This window comes from Nymphaea colorata, chromosome 12 (genome assembly GCF_008831285.2).
Source record: "Nymphaea colorata isolate Beijing-Zhang1983 chromosome 12, ASM883128v2, whole genome shotgun sequence".
NCBI classification, from domain to species: domain Eukaryota; kingdom Viridiplantae; phylum Streptophyta; class Magnoliopsida; order Nymphaeales; family Nymphaeaceae; genus Nymphaea; species Nymphaea colorata.
Window position 1 is genome coordinate 19641104 of NC_045149.1, and position 19427 is coordinate 19660530.

The 19427-nt window shown below is 36.4% G+C and overlaps 1 protein-coding gene across 1 annotated transcript; it reads right to left on the minus strand.

Moving 5' to 3' along the window:
* Window positions 1-2774: 2774 nt before the first annotated feature.
* On the minus strand, window positions 2775-15585 carry LOC116266317 (glutathione reductase, cytosolic). Its single transcript, XM_031647478.2, has 17 exons — window positions 15402-15585; window positions 14926-15078; window positions 13610-13674; window positions 11267-11336; window positions 10500-10568; window positions 9122-9325; window positions 8175-8248; window positions 8002-8085; window positions 7062-7149; window positions 6892-6973; window positions 6328-6401; window positions 6096-6203; window positions 5931-5995; window positions 5300-5413; window positions 5034-5133; window positions 3198-3251; window positions 2775-3075 (listed from the first exon to the last, which is right to left on the minus strand). Exons 2-17 carry the CDS (start codon window positions 15058-15060, stop codon window positions 2980-2982), a joined length of 1482 nt encoding a protein of 493 aa, XP_031503338.1. The 5' UTR covers window positions 15061-15078; window positions 15402-15585; the 3' UTR covers window positions 2775-2979.
* Window positions 15586-19427: the final 3842 nt, after the last annotated feature.

Below are 19427 nucleotides of genomic sequence, written 5' to 3' on the forward strand. Positions count from 1 at the left end.
GTACGGCTGGCTTGATTCACCATCGGCAGAGAAAAAGAAGAAAGAAGATCTGTGGAAAAAGAAGTTCATGGCTCCTAGCCCTTTTGCTTTTCTCCCACTGCAGAAAGTTCGCCGCTACTGTCTAGGAACTTGGTGAGACAAAAAAAGAAGAGGATTTGAAGATCTAATCTGAATAACGTGAGCCATTTATTTTGAGAACCAAGATCAGCAGTCCACAGCCTAAGCCAAGTTGTTCCGAATACAGCAAATTCTACCAAACAATGTAATTTTATTTGTAGATCGGTTTCCAGGAAGTCGGTGGTGTATTTGTTTTCTCTGTGATTCAGAGATGGAACTCCAAAAAACAATTGACAAATTTTTCCTTCAAAAAAAGTCCATTCCAACTTTGTTTCTCGATGAGACCTAGCTCCCTTTTTTTCTCTGATCGATTCAAAGATGCCCCACTTCACAGACAAACTGGGATTTAGAATTAAGGCATCTGTGCTGACAAGTCCTACAGATTTAGACTTGGAAGCATGTCATGTAACCAGGGTTTGGAAACAGGACAAGCAGTATACAGCTCAGCCTGGCCGGCCACTCATCTTATACTAAAAATGTATGTTGTCGATATTGTTAAAAATACACCTGATATTTCCCATGGTTAATGAAGAAATTACATAAGACTACTTCTATCCAACTAGTTATTATATCAGTAAACGACTAACTGTTTACCCTCCCAAAAAATGACATGGAAAATATATATGCTTGTGAACACGCCTAGGTTTTCCATGAACAACATTTTAGCACTAATTTTAAAGAAATTTAACTGTTTAGATATTAATAAAACGGTTAACTAATCTGAGTTTATTTTATTGATATTATTAGGTAGAAGTAAGTTGATAAAACAAACTAATAAAGTTGAAATTTGCGCTGTTATTGAGGGTACTAGTGTTTTACAATGCATACCATACATGTGTTTCAACAATTTGTAAAGATGAAGGGTGTTCTCATTTTCAATTCTTTAGGTGTATTTTTGAAATTTTCACAAACACACATGAAAGTTTTTAAAGAATACGTCTGTGAAATAATGAAAAACATGCCTCCTCTAAAGGAATATGGTACGATGTCCTTTCGTTCGATGCTAACTTATTAGAGATGTTCTTTTGTTATTTATTTCTTCACGAAGTAGATTACCTTGTACAAAACTTTTTCAATTTTTTTATTCCTAAAATTAGCGCTATTTCAGCTTCTGTTTTTTCTTCTCTTTAAAGAATTTATATTAGCATAAAAATTAGTTATTTTAATTAATATCTCTAATAATAGTCAATGACAAAGACATATACCAAATTAAATTAATCCAAACAACTTTGCAATTATGTCTGCTTTGGGGGTGGAGCAGGAGCAGATATCACTTTTATAGGGGGGCTAATGAGAGGACGAAGGAAACGCAGTCTAAAGAACACGTTACACGCATACACACACACACATGTATAGGTATCGACGCAACATTTAGCATTTCTATGCATCTACTTTTTTTTGCACGACTGCCATTGGGAGGTCCTAGTGTTCTGCCTTTGTCATAACATAAAGCAGGCGTCGCTTGGTAATATGATAAAGCGCTGATGCAGTTAGTGCAGAAATATAGGTTGTGAAGTCACTTATTCACATAAAAAGCACGCCATCTCCACTCTTTCCCACTTCTCCAGATTATGATGTAGAGCCCCTTTTAAGAGTCGCTACCTGGTGCAATAGAACAGATCCTGTGTCAAGTAAAGTCGTCTGCCTGGGGTAATAATATGAAGCATCCATGCTATTATGAGTATTATAGTGTCAGCTTGGAAACCCAGGATCGAGCCTTGAAAAGAAAGCTTCGTTCGGAAGGTAGGAAGTTAAGGTCCTTTCCACTCTGCTGAGAACGACAACCCCAAGGCTAGGAATGATTCATTGCAGGCCCTTGCAACCGACAACCCTTCTTCAAAAGATGGGTAAAAATCAATAGGCATCTAGTGGTAAAAGCAAGGATCCATTCAGGAGCTATTCTCGTCTGCCTTGGTAAAAGTGCAAAGTTTTTGGATTTATTACATAGGAAAACTGCACTCAGATCAAGACCTTGTTGATCTAGCAGTGGTATAAGATCCTGGAGCCAGTAACCCTACCATAACATAAGTAGGCAATTGGTCCTTTCACATGCAGTATGTCAAAGCACATCTACCAACTTCTCATCTGGCGGTGGCGGTGATTAGGAGGTTCATAAACCCACCACCTTTAAAAGAGGCGCAACCACTTCACAAACCGCCCCAGCAATGGCAGCAGCATTACCTTTTCACAGCCAACCAACTACATTATACCCCTTGAAACCAGCTTCCCATGTGTATTCAAAAAGTACGTTTCCAAAATAGAGTGTCATGGGAATTGGTTACACCTGCACTGCATCATAATATATCGAAGATACCTTTCAAGAATTAGGTCTTTCACAAGGGCATAGACGACGATGAGTTGACGTCCAAGGCCTTGAATTGAAGCAGAATGGAAGTTGGATTAAACAGCAGTGATCCGAACACCCACGACACTACAAGTAGCACTGCAAATGGGTCAAACCTGGGTTTTGACCTTTCTCCGGCGGGTTGAACTATATGCTGATTATTTCTTTATAATATTGTGCTAACCATGAACAAAAATCATGTCCTATATTTCCAAAGAACTTCAAACTAGCAAGTTGTGCATACGATGCATATCCTCGTTACATTAAATTTGCAAAAACTGGCGGAGTCGCATGGATCTTGCAGCCATACTGATGTCTTCGTTATTGTTAAAATTTCCTTTAATCAAGAAACGTATCACAGCATGCAAACCTTGGGAAGCTTAAAAAAGGAAATTAATAACCATATAAACAAGTGAGCCAGTGAACCACAATATGCCAACGGCAATGACTTATTAATAATAAATTAAAGCACGAATTCCCAACAGCTAAATAATTGACTTCATCTATTGAAATTCGCCTTAGAGATTTGTTTTCCCTTTACCACCAGCAGCAACACGCCGTGTGAGTGTTCGCATGGTCACAAACTCTTCAGCGGCTGATGGGTGAATACCGACCTGGAATAAAAGTATGCAAAGACAAAATATGTGAATTCGCTATATTGCATTCTCCAGGACAAGAAAGAATTTTTATGTAACTTATTCATCTTCCGTAAGTAAATAAATGCAAATAGACTCACCGTGCTATCGAATTGTTCCTTTGTTGCACCACATTTCAGAGCAACAGCAATACCCTGTAGTGAGCAAGAAGATTATTGTTTGTTAAAATGTATCAATTTCCACCACAAGTGTACCGAACTGAACCTGAAAGATGTCTAAAAATAACCCAAGCTATAAAAGGAGGCACGCTGAAATTATAGCATAGCCAACGCCACCACTTGAACTAGCCAAGTTATGAAATTTTAAGATCCTTAACACCAGCTACCATCGAGCCCAAACTTCAGATTTGGGACCCACTCTTGCATATCAAATTTTGAGCAACAAAAAAATAAATTCCACCCAAGATTGCAGCACAGGGTGGTACTTGAGCAAGTCAGATAGACAAACCTCAATCCTATGATCTGCTTGAGCATACAACCCGCACCGACCAACTCACAATTTTATGAAGCCAGAAAAGACTCTGACCAAGTTTGGTATATACTATATACAACCTTAATTTATTTGAAAGGCATCAGCAAGGAATATTTCAAGTTCAATTTCACTTGACTTAGTTCACCTTTCAATTTTAATCGTTGAAGCAAGCTATCTCTTGTCATGTAATTGAAACTAAAATAGGAAGTGTGGTGCAAGGTTGCAAAGGAAATAAAGATGACAAACATAATGGAGAATGTAAATGACACGAGCATGTGAACTGTGGTGCAAGGTTGCAAAGGAAATGAAGATGACAAGCAAAAGGGAAACAAAAACGGGAAGTGAAGTCTTTTGAGGCAAAAAGGAGTTGAGACATGACGTTAGTAAAGAGAACCAACATTCAGGAAAGCACTTTGATTTTCACTTTTTGAGACATTCAAAATTTCAAACCAAGCTATTAGAATGACATGCAGTTTTCTCTTTCTTTTCCATTCCATTTCCCATCAACTGTTCAGCATACTACTAAAAGGTGAGGTTTACATATGTAAGAGATACCTCTTTCCTATACTAGCAAATTCATTTCATGAATGATCACTTGACAAATTTTCAATCAGAACATCATTTCAGTTGGGTGCATGGAGACATATGTACTCTCTATGAAGCACAATTAGTCTACATGAAGTTAACTTGGCACATATCCAAGTACCAGACTGACACGAGCTCCAAAAATAGAGGCTATCCAGTTCATGTCTCATTGGTTTCTCGCATCAAAAGAAACTACTGATGCTGGTGAAAGCTACCCCATCAAAGAGTGAAGACAAAAGACTCCATAATGTTCCTGATGGCTGCAAATGGCTGTTTCTAGGATATTGTGAACACCACACAGCTACCTTTGACCCAGAGTAATGCCTCTAATCCTACCACAGGACATAGAATCTAGACATTGGGTAGCTGAGGTATAGTAGATTTAGAATGGATGAAACACAGTAATCAGAGGACATCGCAAATTTAGTGAAGTTGGAAACCAATGAATTTATATTACAATTCACAAAAACAAAGCCTTAACTGCTCCAAATTGTGGAAAGAAAAAAGGTCTAATTCACTACCACCAATTCAACTCTTTCATAGTTCGGACTATCCTATATAATGGGTTTCTGGGCTGCAACTATCAGTTCAACATGACACAATCTGTCAATGTGTCCAGGGTTTAATGTTTCCAATCAAAAAGTTCAAGCAAGAGCAGTTTCGCATGTGGAAGTTTCTTTTCCTTTGCCAATCCCTTTCAGCAGCTCAACAAGAACAGATCTTGCTGCTGTTGCAGCATAAAGATCCTAGCTGTTTTCAACAGTATTTGCATTCTCATAATGGACAACTACTTTCTTTAGTGCATTCAGAACTAAATAAGAAATGGAGGACAAGTGAATGAATATGTATAACGTTATTACCTGCATGATCTCAGGTGCATCTGGGCCACACATTGATGCACCAATCACCTTGTCAGTTTCAGCATCCACAACAAGCTTCATTATTGTCCTTTCTTGCCTCCTAAAGAGCCACAACATCTCAAATGAATATAAAATGCAATATGAATGAACAAAACAAACTCCACAATTAGTAGCATTAGGGATTGATAATGCCAAAACTCATCATGATCTATGAAAGCCAATTCTTCACTGGCCAACCACCAGGACATCCTATAGCATTGACTCACCCGGATATAGTATTCTTCATAGGATTGAACGTGGATGTGAAGACCAAGATGTCACCATTTGCTTGCTTTAGAGCTTCTTGTTCGCTGAGGCCCACAACAGAAAGAGGTGGTACACTGATAAAAGAAAAGGAGGAAAGGAATATGAACTTAGAGAAATTTCAGACAGAAATTAAGAAAGGTTTAAAAAAACTAGATAAACAATAGAACAGCTATAGCGAATGAAACAATTCTATTTGAACATAATCTCCTACATGAATAAAGTAGAAAGTTATAAACAGAATAACAAGTTGATTCTCTGGCTACATGAATGAAGCAGCACAGGGTATTGCACAAATAAATGTCCACAGAATCCTGATCAATGCTTCTTAATGTTCAAGGTATTAGCCATCTCAGGTGAAAAAATTGAAATGACATCAATCACACCCGAAGAAAAACTCTTTGCCTGCCTAAATAGTTTTTTCACATAAACTGATATTGCAAAAGATAGTACATAAACTTCTTGCTGACATGTATACTGTGTACTTACTGTCAATACAGAACATTAAGACAGCAAAATTGTAACCCACTAACAAATTTATAAATAAAAAAATGGACTAATGCGAACAAGAACCATGTGACAAATCAAACTTACCAGAATACTGCACAAGGGACAAATTTGTAATCAGGCATGGTGGGTTTCCCACCAAAGACAGTCTTCTGCATGCATGAAGAGTGGCATATATGAACATCAGAACCTCAAAGAAGAAAAAAGGAAAAGAGTTAAACCACAAAAAGTGAAAAGGAATAGCTTACATACCGAAAAACAAGTCCCTTCCATTAAGGCAACAGGAGTAAGGTTTATTCTATTGGTAACATCACCAACAGCATATATGCTAGGAACTGTTGTTTGAGAATACTCGTTCACCTGTAAAATTGTAAATAGAAAGCTGATAAGTATTTGCAAGACATTGCACAAAGATATAGCTGAAAGCCTGAAAATATCGATCTTAATGAATTTATTACTGCCTTCAGAATTATGCAACACTGACCTTAACAGCTCCTGCATTATCAAGTTGGACACCAACAGCTTCAAGGTTCAGACCCTCTGTATTTGGTTTTCGCCCTACACTTGCAATAAGAGCACAGAAGCCAATCAATTCAATCATCATAACTACTCATGCCAAGATCATTCATCAAAATGAAAGCAAACTAAGATCAGCACCAAATGACAGGATCTGGAGATCATGGCTAACAAAAAGGTTTGAAAAACACCAGTTTAAAAGGAAAAGAGAAAAGCACAAAACAAATGTACAATATGAATCCATCTTCAAAATTAGCTGAACTGTCAATTCCATTATCAAGATTTATGAAGGCAAAACACTGTGTGTGTCATTAGTTCAAGTCGTTCAAACAAGATAAGCTACTTCATATTCCAAAAACACCAGTATGCTATGCTGTATGGATGTGCATGCAAACATAAACATGAACAACTTCAAAAAACTTGCACGCAGTGAAATAACTTCATGTTCAGATGTTTTTTATGTGCAGGGCAACATGTGTACATGAGTGTATATGTGTACAAGAAAATTATGAACTAAATCTGATCAATTTACCAGTGGCAAACAATACAACATCTGCAAGTAATTCATCCCCATGATCAGTCCGAACTTTTATACCATTTTCTGTTTTCACCAACTACAACCAAAGAAAGAAATTGTTAAGGCTTTGTGAATGGATCGCTAACAGCACTTTCAGCATGAGCATAACTTTGCACCCAAGGTACCTCAGATAAGTTTGTTTCAGGATGCAGTCTGATGCCCCTGCCTTCCAGATTTTTGGCAACTACAGCTCGCATTTCATCATCAAAACCTCTGGAACAAACAATTCAACAATCATAAATGAACACAGACATGGGCATCCGTAGTTAAAAAAGACTTGCTGACAATCATCTCCTCGCAGGATGCTTTGATTGTTATGCTATACGAAGAACAGGTTCTCACCCCTTTATCCAAAAATAAGTATCCTTCCAGTATGGAGGTGATGAAGTCAAGCTAGAAAGAAAGGCATCTATTTGGCAAGTCATCAGCAACTGAAGATTTTAAAGAAAAGACTGGAGACACTTTGGGTGAAATCATATAATCTAGGGTCTCAACCACATGGAATAGCTCCTATTTACTACCTCCCTTGCTCAAAGGTCACAAAAAGATGGATCACCAAAGTAAGGGATATGACTAGCAAAGAACCCACATCAATATTTTGTTGTCATGATTCCATGCCCAATGGACAAATGGAGGATGTCTCCCAAAGTTTGGAATGTTGAGGGATTAAATTCAGCTATAATGAATCTCATCTTTACGTGCAACATACCATTTTCAGGTTGTTAAATGATAAGAAAATGCATTGTCCTATTTGTGCACTATAAATGGTTATTCAATCTCTGTCATGCAAGTTGAATCACTAGAATATATTTCCCATGCAGGAAACTGTGAAACATTCATTCATCTCCAGAATCCATAGGGTAAGACCACTCTCCTACACCTTCTATTTGCACATATGCTATGTGCATCTCTCAGTCATCATTAACATCCAGACCATGAAATTGTTGAAGTATTTAATTAGCATGTGGGGGCATTGAATTAAGCTTGATAAGAAGAATTAATAAATTCCAGGCAGTCAGCAAAAAACATGACAGAAAAGAATACAATTGAAAGAACTTCCACAACCTTAATGGGAGGTCCTTCCTGTAAAATAGGTCCACTGTAGCACCCATTCCTCTCCATATAGAAGCAAATTCAACTGCTATATACCTTTATAACACGAGAGGGCATGTCAGTTAACATTCCAGAAATTGGCTACAATGATGTACAAGCTGAAAATTCTAACAAGAATGAAGTACCCTGCACCAAGGATAATAGCATGTTTGGGCACCTCATCCAAGCTCAACGCCTCATCAGAAGTAATAGCCAGTTCCTGAAAATCAAATAAAGTGACAATGTAGAAACAAAAGGCAATATAAAGAAATATAGAAGAGCATTGATATTCAAAGTAAAGTTTTTTTTCCTCCAAATTCTAGAGAAATGTTGACAAATTTGGACAAAGTAGATGCCAAACCATAGAAATTTTAAGGCACAAAAAATATTCAGAATAAGAGACTTTAAAATAGAAAGGAAGAGAATGAGAATGTTAAATAAAATGCAGATATAAGAGGTCATGATAAAGGTCAGAACCATGCCAAAGCACAAATATGCACTAAGCAGCACAGGGATAAAATGTCATTTAATCAAATGCCACAATCACAACACAAAAATTCACATAGATGGACTTGAAGACAGGGACATCTAAAGGGTCTATTAGTATATGACCAAAGACAAATGCAACCATACACCAAACTGCCACTAAAAAGAGAGGCAGTTCTACGTTGTTAATAACTTAATACCAAACTCCCCAGTTCCTGCAGGAGTTTGGGCAAGAAGTTCTCAGCCTGTGGCGAGCTGTGGAATAGCGCCACACGTCTACCACTTTGGACATTGATGAACGTTCTCCTTAAAATCAACTTTCTAGCATTTCGCATGGGAACTTAATTTAAATATTTGGGCATGTTTATCACATTTTTCTGAATGAATGCACGAAAGTATAATCAAGTTGAAGTGGTTTTATTCAAACATTACATCTAAAACATAAAATATTCAGGCAGAATGTTATCATGCACAATCACTCTAGATATCACGATACCTACACCTTGGTAGATACAAGGTTTACTAAACATGCACCACTGAACATTGTTCTGAATTGAAAAATGTACATTGAAACATATAGAAAAATATCTGAAAAAAAATCTAGTACCTTGCCAGAAATAGGCACACGACTTGCCCGACTGCCAGTTCCAATCAAGATATATTTTGCTGAGTACATGGTCTTGGTTCCATCATTCTGAGCAACCTCAACTTGATGAGGATCTACTATCTTTCCTTTACCTTCTAGCAATGTGACACCAGAATTTGCCAGAAGCCTTTTGTATACTCCATTTAGTCTAACTATTTCTCGTGTCTGCAACATCCAGGAGGAAGATTAAGACAATGGCTAAAGCAGAACAGCTAGCAAAAGTTAAGGCCATGCAATAAAACAGGATCTGACAAAGAATTTCATAATTTTAGTCAAACTTATCTCTATTGTGTTGCCTTAATTTGAAAGAGAAGAAAAGTGTTGTCTAGCAAGAAACAAGATTAAAGGTGCAAAGCAAGAAGCTATGAAGCAACTAGTCTAAAATCTGGAAACCCCCAATAATACTAAAATATGTTTTGCAGGCCAATCAATGTCTGAGCTAGTACATTTCAATTTAAACATATGTGCAAAGAAATAAATCGACTGAAAACACTTCAACTGATTTATTGTTTGAAGGAATTCACTCAGGCCATATAAATCATGAAGGTTTGCAAGATCCACCACCTTCAATTCCTAAACCATCTGCTGCCTCTGTCTCGAAAAAACGTTGTAGACTTGTAGGCTTATAGGTACCACACAGATTCCTTCACCATTGCAAACATGGGACCCAGGATAATTTTCCAGATGATGGGCCATCTTTTCAGGGCACAATAGTTGCACCTAAGAAGTAGCCTTTATTCTTTGATCTTCTTTGTCCCTGCCAATGTAGCAGCTGCATGATACAATGTTAGAATCATATCCAAACTGGTGAGGTCCAGGATCGTTAGCTAGCAGTAAGCAGGGGATGTCCATCTCAGAGTCAGGTCGGGTGGAGGACTTATGAATGGAATAAGCCACCGAGAATACTGTTTAGAAGCCAGGAAGTTTACCCTAATCACAATGAAGAATTCCTGATCAGAGAAGGCTGGGCTTTCTGTGTGCGTGTCTAGTGTCTCGAGCTCATATTTGTTAGCAGGCTAACATACAAACATGTCCCTATGAACATTTTATGTCTGGGATTCTTTGTTTGGTCCACACAAAAGGAATCTCAAAAGTTACACAACAATAAAAGGGGAAATCATTACAGATTTAATGGAAAAGACATGCATATATACAATATATATACACACACACACACACAGATATATATATACGTAAAAGACCAATAGGATAACAGTAAGACATGAAAAAATATATATAAAGGACCAAGAGGATAACAATATGGCATGATGGGTATGCAATAAACTCTAATTAAAAGAGCAAGAACTCCTAGGAAACAAAAATTTCAAGCCATCTTTACCTTATTTTCCAGAAGCTTTTTCCAATTGAAATTGACCTCACCAGTTTCCCATCCAAAATTCCTAGAATCCTACACAATGAAGCATAGATGTCAAGCAGCAGTGACAAACAACTGATTGAATTTACTACATAATCAAATGTTTAACAGTTTCAACTTTCAGGAAACGACCAAAGAGAAAGAATGATGTCCACAGCCTGAAAATAAACTTGAAAATCTATTGGATAATCATGACGTGACAAATATGGAAATTTTTCATCGGAAGTATGCACTGTTCAATTTTCCATTGAGGCCTAAGCCTGCAGTAGAGAACTGAATTCATGATGAAAATTCAGGAAGTATACATGACACGAATAGATAATGTTAGACAAAAACAACTTAGGCTTTTCTCAATAGAATTTCAAGAAACCAATTTAAGGTTACCAACTTTCAGCAGTAACATTATGTTTCAAACAAAAAACTTGAGAAAAATGCCACATTAAATGCATATATTAGACAAGTATTCCACTGAATGAGAAAAAAATCCACAATATATATCTTTTGTTTGTGCAAAACCAAATACGAGTTGGCAGGCTTGTGCATGCAGATTTTCAAAAGAAAGGAGAAGCTGAAAAATGCAACAATGCCCAGTTCTAGAATCAACAGTGACATGGAATCAGTAGCCTAAGACAGCAGAGATCCCTTCGCCAGCATTCACGCATGACAGTCACCATAATGACCAAGTGCCATTTAATGATGAAAAACAAAGCAAAGTACAAAGAAATATTCACCTCAAATTCACCTCTAAACGATGCTCCGTATACCAAAATCTTTTTAGGAACACAACCTCGAATAACACACCTGCCAGAACAAGAATCAAAATATTAACTTATCAACACAGATACATAGAATTATGAAATGGAAATCAAGCACAACTTCAACAAATATCTTACATATGAGTCAAGTGTTTAAGATAGACTAAGCTTCATCTATGGCTAGTACAATGATCAACAAACAGACTCAGAACCAAAAGGCTGGAGACTTAACTGAATTTTCTATTTGACTAGTCTAAAACAGGTCAAGATCAAGACGAAAGCAAGATTCCCTATTTGAGGAGCATAAGCATTTCATAAGTAATGAGACAAAGTTCCAAATTATCAACACCTCTGTTTGACACATTCAACAATACAATAAATGGAATCACTGAAAATAGCTCTATTAAATAAGTAAAATAACATTTGTCAACTCAAGAGTAGCTTCAGTCTCTGTAACTTTGTTCATGACATTATTTGTCTCGATGAGCATAGATGGGAGTTCAAGTTTCAGTTTCTAGACATTATATATTGGAACCAGACAGCTTATCTTATTATTTGCACTGCAAAATCACATGCTATTGAGTATGAGAAAGCAAGCTAGATGGTCCTCTAAATCTATTAACAAGAAAAACCATGACGTTATCCAGCACATAGAATGTGCTTGTGATATGCAATCCTTACATCCAAACATTGTCACACGAAACGTGTACTGGTATTATATGGCGAGGAATTTCTCGGGTATAATATGGCAAAGTTGCATATCTCGGGAAAATCTCAGAAAATTTTTAAAAAATTTAAAACATTTAATAATTCCTGAAAATTATAAAAAATAAAAAAAAAAAAATATGAAAAAAAAGTGAAAAAACTTGTATAATACACATACAATTTGTGTTTTTTCAATTTTATGGTTTTTTTTTTCATGTTTCATACGGCTTACTGTTTTTTGGCATTATATGCGTTTGTTTCGAATAAGACGCATTTTTTGTGACAATGCATCCAAATACATGAACACATTAGACAGTGTAATGTCAAGATGTCACTAACCCCAGCAGTAGAATTCCACAGCTTTTAGGTTAGAGCTATTACATGTCAATGAGAAGTGAAAATGGTGAAAAGGTGCAAACTTCTCATGATCATGCAAAGCATAATAAAATCCATAAACACTTCACATTTTTAGCCTGAGCTGGTAATTATTCCAAAGAGTATAACAGGTCTTAGGTCTTTAGCGATATCACCTTAGCATTCAAAAGCACCCCTAGGCGTTCAACTAGGCTGGGCCATCTAACCACAGCCAAAAAGATGTTATTACAGGAGCATATGGCACATGCAATGAATTACATCTCCAATTGCCAAAGGGATGAAAACAAGCAGGTTACCCGAGAATTGAGGTCCCCTGACCACTAACTGATTGGGAAATGAATTGTTTTCAAATGAAACCAAATTAAACAATTAACAATTAACATTTTATACATTTCAACCAATATATAATACATTAACATTCAATATATTTTTTTAGCTTATAGTTCCTAACTGAACACTAATGATTTGACAGTTTGAACCTTCCACTTCGGAAAGCAACACAACTTTAAATTTTTAGGAGACCACACAAATTCCTCCTTTTTAAGGCATGACATCATTCTGTAACATTATCTGCCATAAAATGCACACAAGTTCTTCCTTTTCTCAAGGCTCATGCTCTCAAAACCTACCAATACAATATATACCCCATAAATTTCCCTTACGCATAGGAACCATGTTTACTATATGGGAAATTGTCCCATGACAAGACATCATTTTACAAGAAACTTGGCTTTCACTATATGGATCACATTTTTTGGGTCGGAAATAAATCATAATTACTGGGAATTTTTTTAACATTTTCTTTGATATGGCTAACTGGAAAACATTGATTGGATTAGGAAGTATCCATAACCTGTCTGAAACTCCAAGTGTTTGCCACCAAGAAGATAAAAGAAGATGTTTATTTTAACATGCATACAGCTATATGACTAAATGATGGAAGTACCTATGCAAAGTTTGAAAACCTAAATTTGATGTTGCTTCACTAAAAATGAATGAGCACCCAAAAAAAAATGCTCTTGAAAAGATGGAGGTTAAGCAGGAATTCTTAGCTGACAACACAGGAACATGATCGTATTAAAGAAAGATCAAAGACCAGATATTACAGGGAGCTCCTATTCCATCAAAATGAAATGAAGTTAATGCAGGGAGGCACCAAGTAACAACATTACAAAAAAAACAACAACAAAAATGAATGACAAAATTAACATTTTAAAATCAATTCTGCAGGAAACTTACGTTCCACCAACTCCTCCAAGGTTTTCTGAGCTGACTGGACTAAATGGAAGCTCACAGATTGCAACCTTAAATCAAATACCATAATGATGGTAAGGTAAATCACATACCAAGAAGCAAACTCATGAACATACTTTGGCCAAAGGAAGCAATAAACAGAAAACAACAAAATAAAAGTACATCCCAGTAAAGTGCAGGTTCACATCATTAGTTATTGGTGGCCAAGTGCAACTTGCTCAGAATATAAGTCATGAGCTTTCAAACAAGGTTCAGAAAAAAATCATGTTATAAAACCACCGGAGGCTTTGTGCAATGGAGAACAAAATTAATATTAATAATGGTAAACAACAAGTTACTATTCACCGTAAAAGCAATCTGCATTGTGAACCATCTAGCAAACTTTTCTCCCCATAATTAAGCCACAAACGCACTCATCCAAACCCATGAGCAACATTGACCCATCAAAGGGGCACATCAAATAGCATCTTAAAAATTTAAAATTTCACATACTCCGTTCACCATAAAAGTACATCTAACAGCAACAGTCAACATGAAAATTCTCAAGGACTAAAATGAGATTTCACAAATGTATGCCAGAAATTTTGTTTGTTACAAGAACATATACATTTGTTTCATGTCAAGCTCATTCAGCTTTGTTGTTCTATAAAATTTTGCAGCATCTCATAAAATTTGATAAGATCAATATCCTGTTTGTGTTATTTATATGCCAACAGGGAAATTTATGGTTGATCCACGAGGAACACACTCCCAGGTTTTGTTTCCTTGCAAAAAATACTAATATTGTTCTGGGCCAAACACTGGAGGTTTCGGCTTTGCCATTCCATAATTTTGTTTTTTCTTGTGTTAGCACTTATAAACTATCCACATTGTTTTAGTGTCTCCAGAGAATATATGATGGCTAAAGCTTCCGAAGTAGAATAAGATAACGACCTTCAAAAAGGTCCCAAATTATGAATTTCTTAAATAAAAACGATACGGTTATAAAAAAAATTGATCCATAAACCCTCTGGTTCAAAAACTCGATCAACGGGAATACAACGGCTAAGTATATTTACCGATGCAAAAGCAACTAAGTCATAGAAGAGATAACGCAACATCGACACAACAAAGAATCCGCTAACTTATTTGACCTTTAACACATAAAAGTCATCCAAATGCGCAAACAGTTAAAAACGTAAGTTAAACCACGTCGTCTAGCTAATCCAGTAAAAGAGGAAATACCTACGGAAGCTACCTACACGGTTCCATAAAAAACATTTCACTGCTGTTCTAGAAGAGAAACAGAGATTCAAAATTACCTTAGCTCCAAAGGCAGCCGAAGTCCTCGCGGCCCTAACTCCACCGCTTCCCGCGCCAATGACGAATAGATCAAAATCATATTTCTCACTCTCCTTAGGACCGTCTTCGCCGTCGATTAGCATCTTCCTCGCCATGTTCGCGTAAGAAAGCACCTGAAACGATGATGAAAACATAAATGATCGAAACAGAAAACCAAATGATTGCAAACAAGAATAAGATCGAAGAACCGACCCGCAAAGAACCATTCAAAACACAGATAAAAAAGCAATTCACAGAGTTCTTCGAGAATCTCAATAAAAGCCAGAAACATCAATCAAGAGACGGGATAAAGTTCAAAGCACAGATAACAAAGCAATTCACCGAGTTCTTCGAGAATCTCAGAAAAAACAGCAAAAGATCAATCAAGAGACACGATAAATTTCGGGACTAAGAGCAGAGCTCGCGATAAATGGCAACTGGCGGGAAATGCGCGTACCGGAAACGAGATTGGATAAACCCTAGAGAAGAGACGACGTAGGGAAGGAGAGCTCGCTCCTCGCCTTGCAAGTACGACGAGAAGCCCGCGGTGGGAAGCGAAGGGAGTCAGCTCTGGGATCGTTTTAAGACGCCAAGATCCAGTGGCCCGTCTGCCGGTCCCCGTTGACAGATGAAGAAGAGATGAAACTTTTCTTGTATAAAAAGGTGAAGGAAATTAATTCAACCAAACAAATAGCCCTCTCGCGTTCGAAAACCTCAATAACGCCACCATCTTCGCGGGAACTTACCGCTGCGGCTGCGGGTCTCTTTTTGCTTCCCCGGAGGAATATCCCCTGCGCCCCTTGATTTTCCTCATAATTCTTTACGCCCCTCAAACTTTGGATGACGGCTCTCCCAAAAGTTCGTTCCAAATTCACATATTATGACTCCTATCGTGTTACGCATTTAAAACGATCAAAAGGTCCTTAGACAAAAGTGCAATGGTGAAAAATACTTATCAAAATTATCTCATATATTAATAACATAACATAACATGAAATACTCATCCTATTCAGCCGGATATCAGCAGCATACCATGTACACAAATCTACCTATGATAGTAAAAACCGATTCAAACTTTCCATCATCGCAACATAAAATACTCATTCTACTCAGCTCGATATCAGCAACAGCATGTCATGTACACAAATTTATTTATAACAATAAAAGCTGATTGAGACGTTCCACCATCGCAGGTAAAATGCTCTAATATATTCTTATATATTAAAAGGGATACACTTCAATTTTATTGAACGACTATTTTTAACTCAAAATTCCTTAAACAACTTCTTGGCCAGTAAAAAAAAAAAAGTTTTGCGAATAAAACATAATGTTAGTAACAATAAAATCAGCTAGCTAGTTGGTAGGTGGGTGCAAGAAGAGCCACTCAACTCTCAACTAAAATTTTGGGCTTTGAGGCTCACCTTGTCACCTAACGTTAGTGGACTGTCTGGTGATAGCAGAGCCATGGGTGACCAGGTGGTCTGCCTAGTGCCAACACTTCCAGCTGACAGGGCTTGTGAAAAAGTAACAATCATGGACCATATCTTCCTGCCTAATCCCATATGGGACCTTGCATCTTTTCGTTTTATCAGCAGGAGTTCTTTATTCGAAGCCGACAGACAACAACCCGGGTTTCTTTCTTTTGTTTTACCATTTGGAGGTACAAAGTTATTTGGTTACAGTCACAACGGATTCGAGAGAGTCAGATTTAAATATATTTTTTTAATATTAGTATTTTATTTATATGATATTGGTTTATATTTTCACTTATTTCCAAGGAAATACCTTTTTGAAACATTTTCACAATTCAATCAAATTGGCCTCAAGGGACACATTGGGTTAGAGACCTGTAGAGTTGGTAGGTTTCTAGTTTGATTCCGTTTGGCGTTATAATATCATTGTGTTTTAAATGGTGAATCGCAGTACTTAAGTTGAAGGATACACGACGATGATTTTGATAAAATAAATGAGGGCGGAGAATTAAGGAGTGAGTTGGAGATCTTGGAGTCAACTTTATGAGAGATGACAACAATGCCGCCACCATTAATTAAGAGTTTCCATTTAGATTCCTCTTTGTTGGTCCCTTTGGAGCTTGTTCACACTGGAGCTTTCAAACACCCTTTCATGCTGACATGATCAGATCAGGCATCCTTTTAGTTTTAGTTGTAGGGATGTTAATTAATTCGATTTGGATCAAACATTCAACCGAGTTGCTTTTAAGGTATGTGGACAATTAAAGGAAGACAGGTTGTAGACTTCACCAATTAATTTAAAAAATGTGAGCACACAAAATGAATACGTATATATTGAAGAATATGATCTTGCCACCTACCATCTTCACTAATTAAATTATAATCAAATTGCTTTGGGTCGGTTACCAATGTCTGTAATTAGAGATTACAGTTCGAACAATTATGAACTCAGTTCCAATAGAAATATCTATGGAAAACCCCCTTTATTCAAGAACGATTGCAAATTAAATTAAAAATAAGACTAAGTTTTAATCAAAAGAAGATAAGTTTCTTTCATGTGAGACAAATAATAACTAGATTTTTGAGGACTATATAACTACTATTGGAACATATAAATATATATAGCCATAGCCCTTATTTATTTAATTACAAGTATGAAATTACGAATTCTCTTTCCACTAAAGAGAAAAGCAAGATTGGACCGTTTAATTTATTAATTCAATCAACATAAACCCGCACCATGTTGGGTAACCCACTTTTTCCCAACTAGTAAGAAGATATTTTGACTTATATAGTAGGGGGTCTAAGAGTGGTATTACTTACCAATCCAATTTATTCTATTGTGCCTTTTCCTAATTGCTTGTTGTTTTATATCTTTATTTTATATTCCATTATATATAATCATTTTGTGTGCTTACATTTTTTAAATTAATTGGTGAAGTCTACAACTGTCTTCCTTTAATTGCCCCCATGATATATATATATATATAGAGAGAGAGAGAGACGTGGCAATAATGAAAATATCTGCAGAATGCAGCCCAAATATAGTGCTTAAAATCATCTATTGTTTGAGTGGGTTGAGTCGTTTAGATGATGATGTAAGAGATTACGTAGGGAAATGCATATCTTATCGTTTCTTTATTTTTTTTCTTCTGAAATTCAAACTTAGGCTCATAAATATTAAAGATATTTTTTTCGTGCTTTGCTGTCAGGATCAAATCCATCCCGTACATCATCCAGATTCGATCTTTTTGCTATTACTGCAATTAATGATAAACAGCAACCGGCAGTTTCATGACCAACAAATTGAGATCGGCGAATCAAATGAAATTATTTCCACATAATTCTACGGTCTCGTTTTTTTCCTTCTCCCTTTCAAAAATAAGGTCCTTCGGCCATCTAAGGAAAACAATTTTTGACAGACGGAATAACTAAAGATGACCAATATGAGATGCTTAAGTAAAAGGTATGAACGATTTATCTGTAACAATAAAATAGAGACGAATATATCGGAAAGGCCTATAATATAAAAATATGCGCCAAGCAAATCTTCTAACATTTCCCTGAAATGAGCTTTTAAACGCTTACTAAAACAAGCATGCAGCCATATATCATAACAATATTATTATAACGATACTGTTATTATTATTTTGTTGGGACCCTGCAGTTGGACCAACAACATGGAAAATGGCAGAAGTCACGTCCTTTTCACGTCTAGATCTTTAACGGAATATATGCATAAGAAGCTTCTTTGTCAGTTCAAATAATAAGGGTGCATGCATTTGATTACTTCATATTTAAAGCCCATGGATCTCATGTGGTAAGTTTTTGTTGATATGTTGACATGGCAAAAGGTTAATGGTAAAACCCATGGTTCATCAAATTAAGCATTTTAGGTCAAACTTAAGATTCACACTTAAAATCTTTACTTTACTTTTTTGTTTCGGCAAAACGTTAGATGGTTCATCAAACTAAGCATCTTGGGTTAGCTTTACCTTGTTTTTTTACATTGAGAAAAAGTTACATTTAAGATATCTGATCTTAAATCTACAGTTCTCAAATCTTGGAGATTTTAGATTTGAGACAATCAAACACCCAACCCCTTCGTAAAAATCATGCTACTCACAATAAGACGTGCTTTATTAGATTTATTTATTATTATATTAGGTTCCTAACCAATGGATTGCATTATTTATTGTTTTCAGAGAAGCCATTTTGCCAAGAAGAGCCCACGCACATGGGCATAGAGTCATCGTAATACTTTCAACTTAAAATAGTCAAAAATTAAATGCATTTGGTGTGTCTCTAAGAATAATTTGGTGGGTCTAATAAAAAATGAGTAAAAATGTCATCAGAACATTCCTAACCAGCGTTGTCAACTTTGTCGAGTTATATTGGTCCATTGAAAGAACCAGTGTTGTAAGAACCGATTCATGAATGGAATCAGTGAGGCTGCAGATTCGACATCGACCGATTCACTGATTCAGCTGAATTGGTTTTGACTCGGTGGA

Bases quoted from the DNA above. Each gene is read 5' to 3' on its own strand.
- LOC116266317 (XM_031647478.2), bottom strand. From the start codon at position 15,060: ATGGCGAGGAAGATGCTAATCGACGGCGAAGACGGTCCTAAGGAGAGT. The intron at 5,414-5,930 runs GTAAGTTTGATT...TTCTTTTATCAG, and splicing joins GTCCCTTGTGCAGTATTCTG to TGTACCACCTCTTTCTGTTG. The intron at 3,076-3,197 runs GTGAGTCTATTT...CTTTTATTCCAG, and splicing joins AGGAACAATTCGATAGCACG to GTCGGTATTCACCCATCAGC.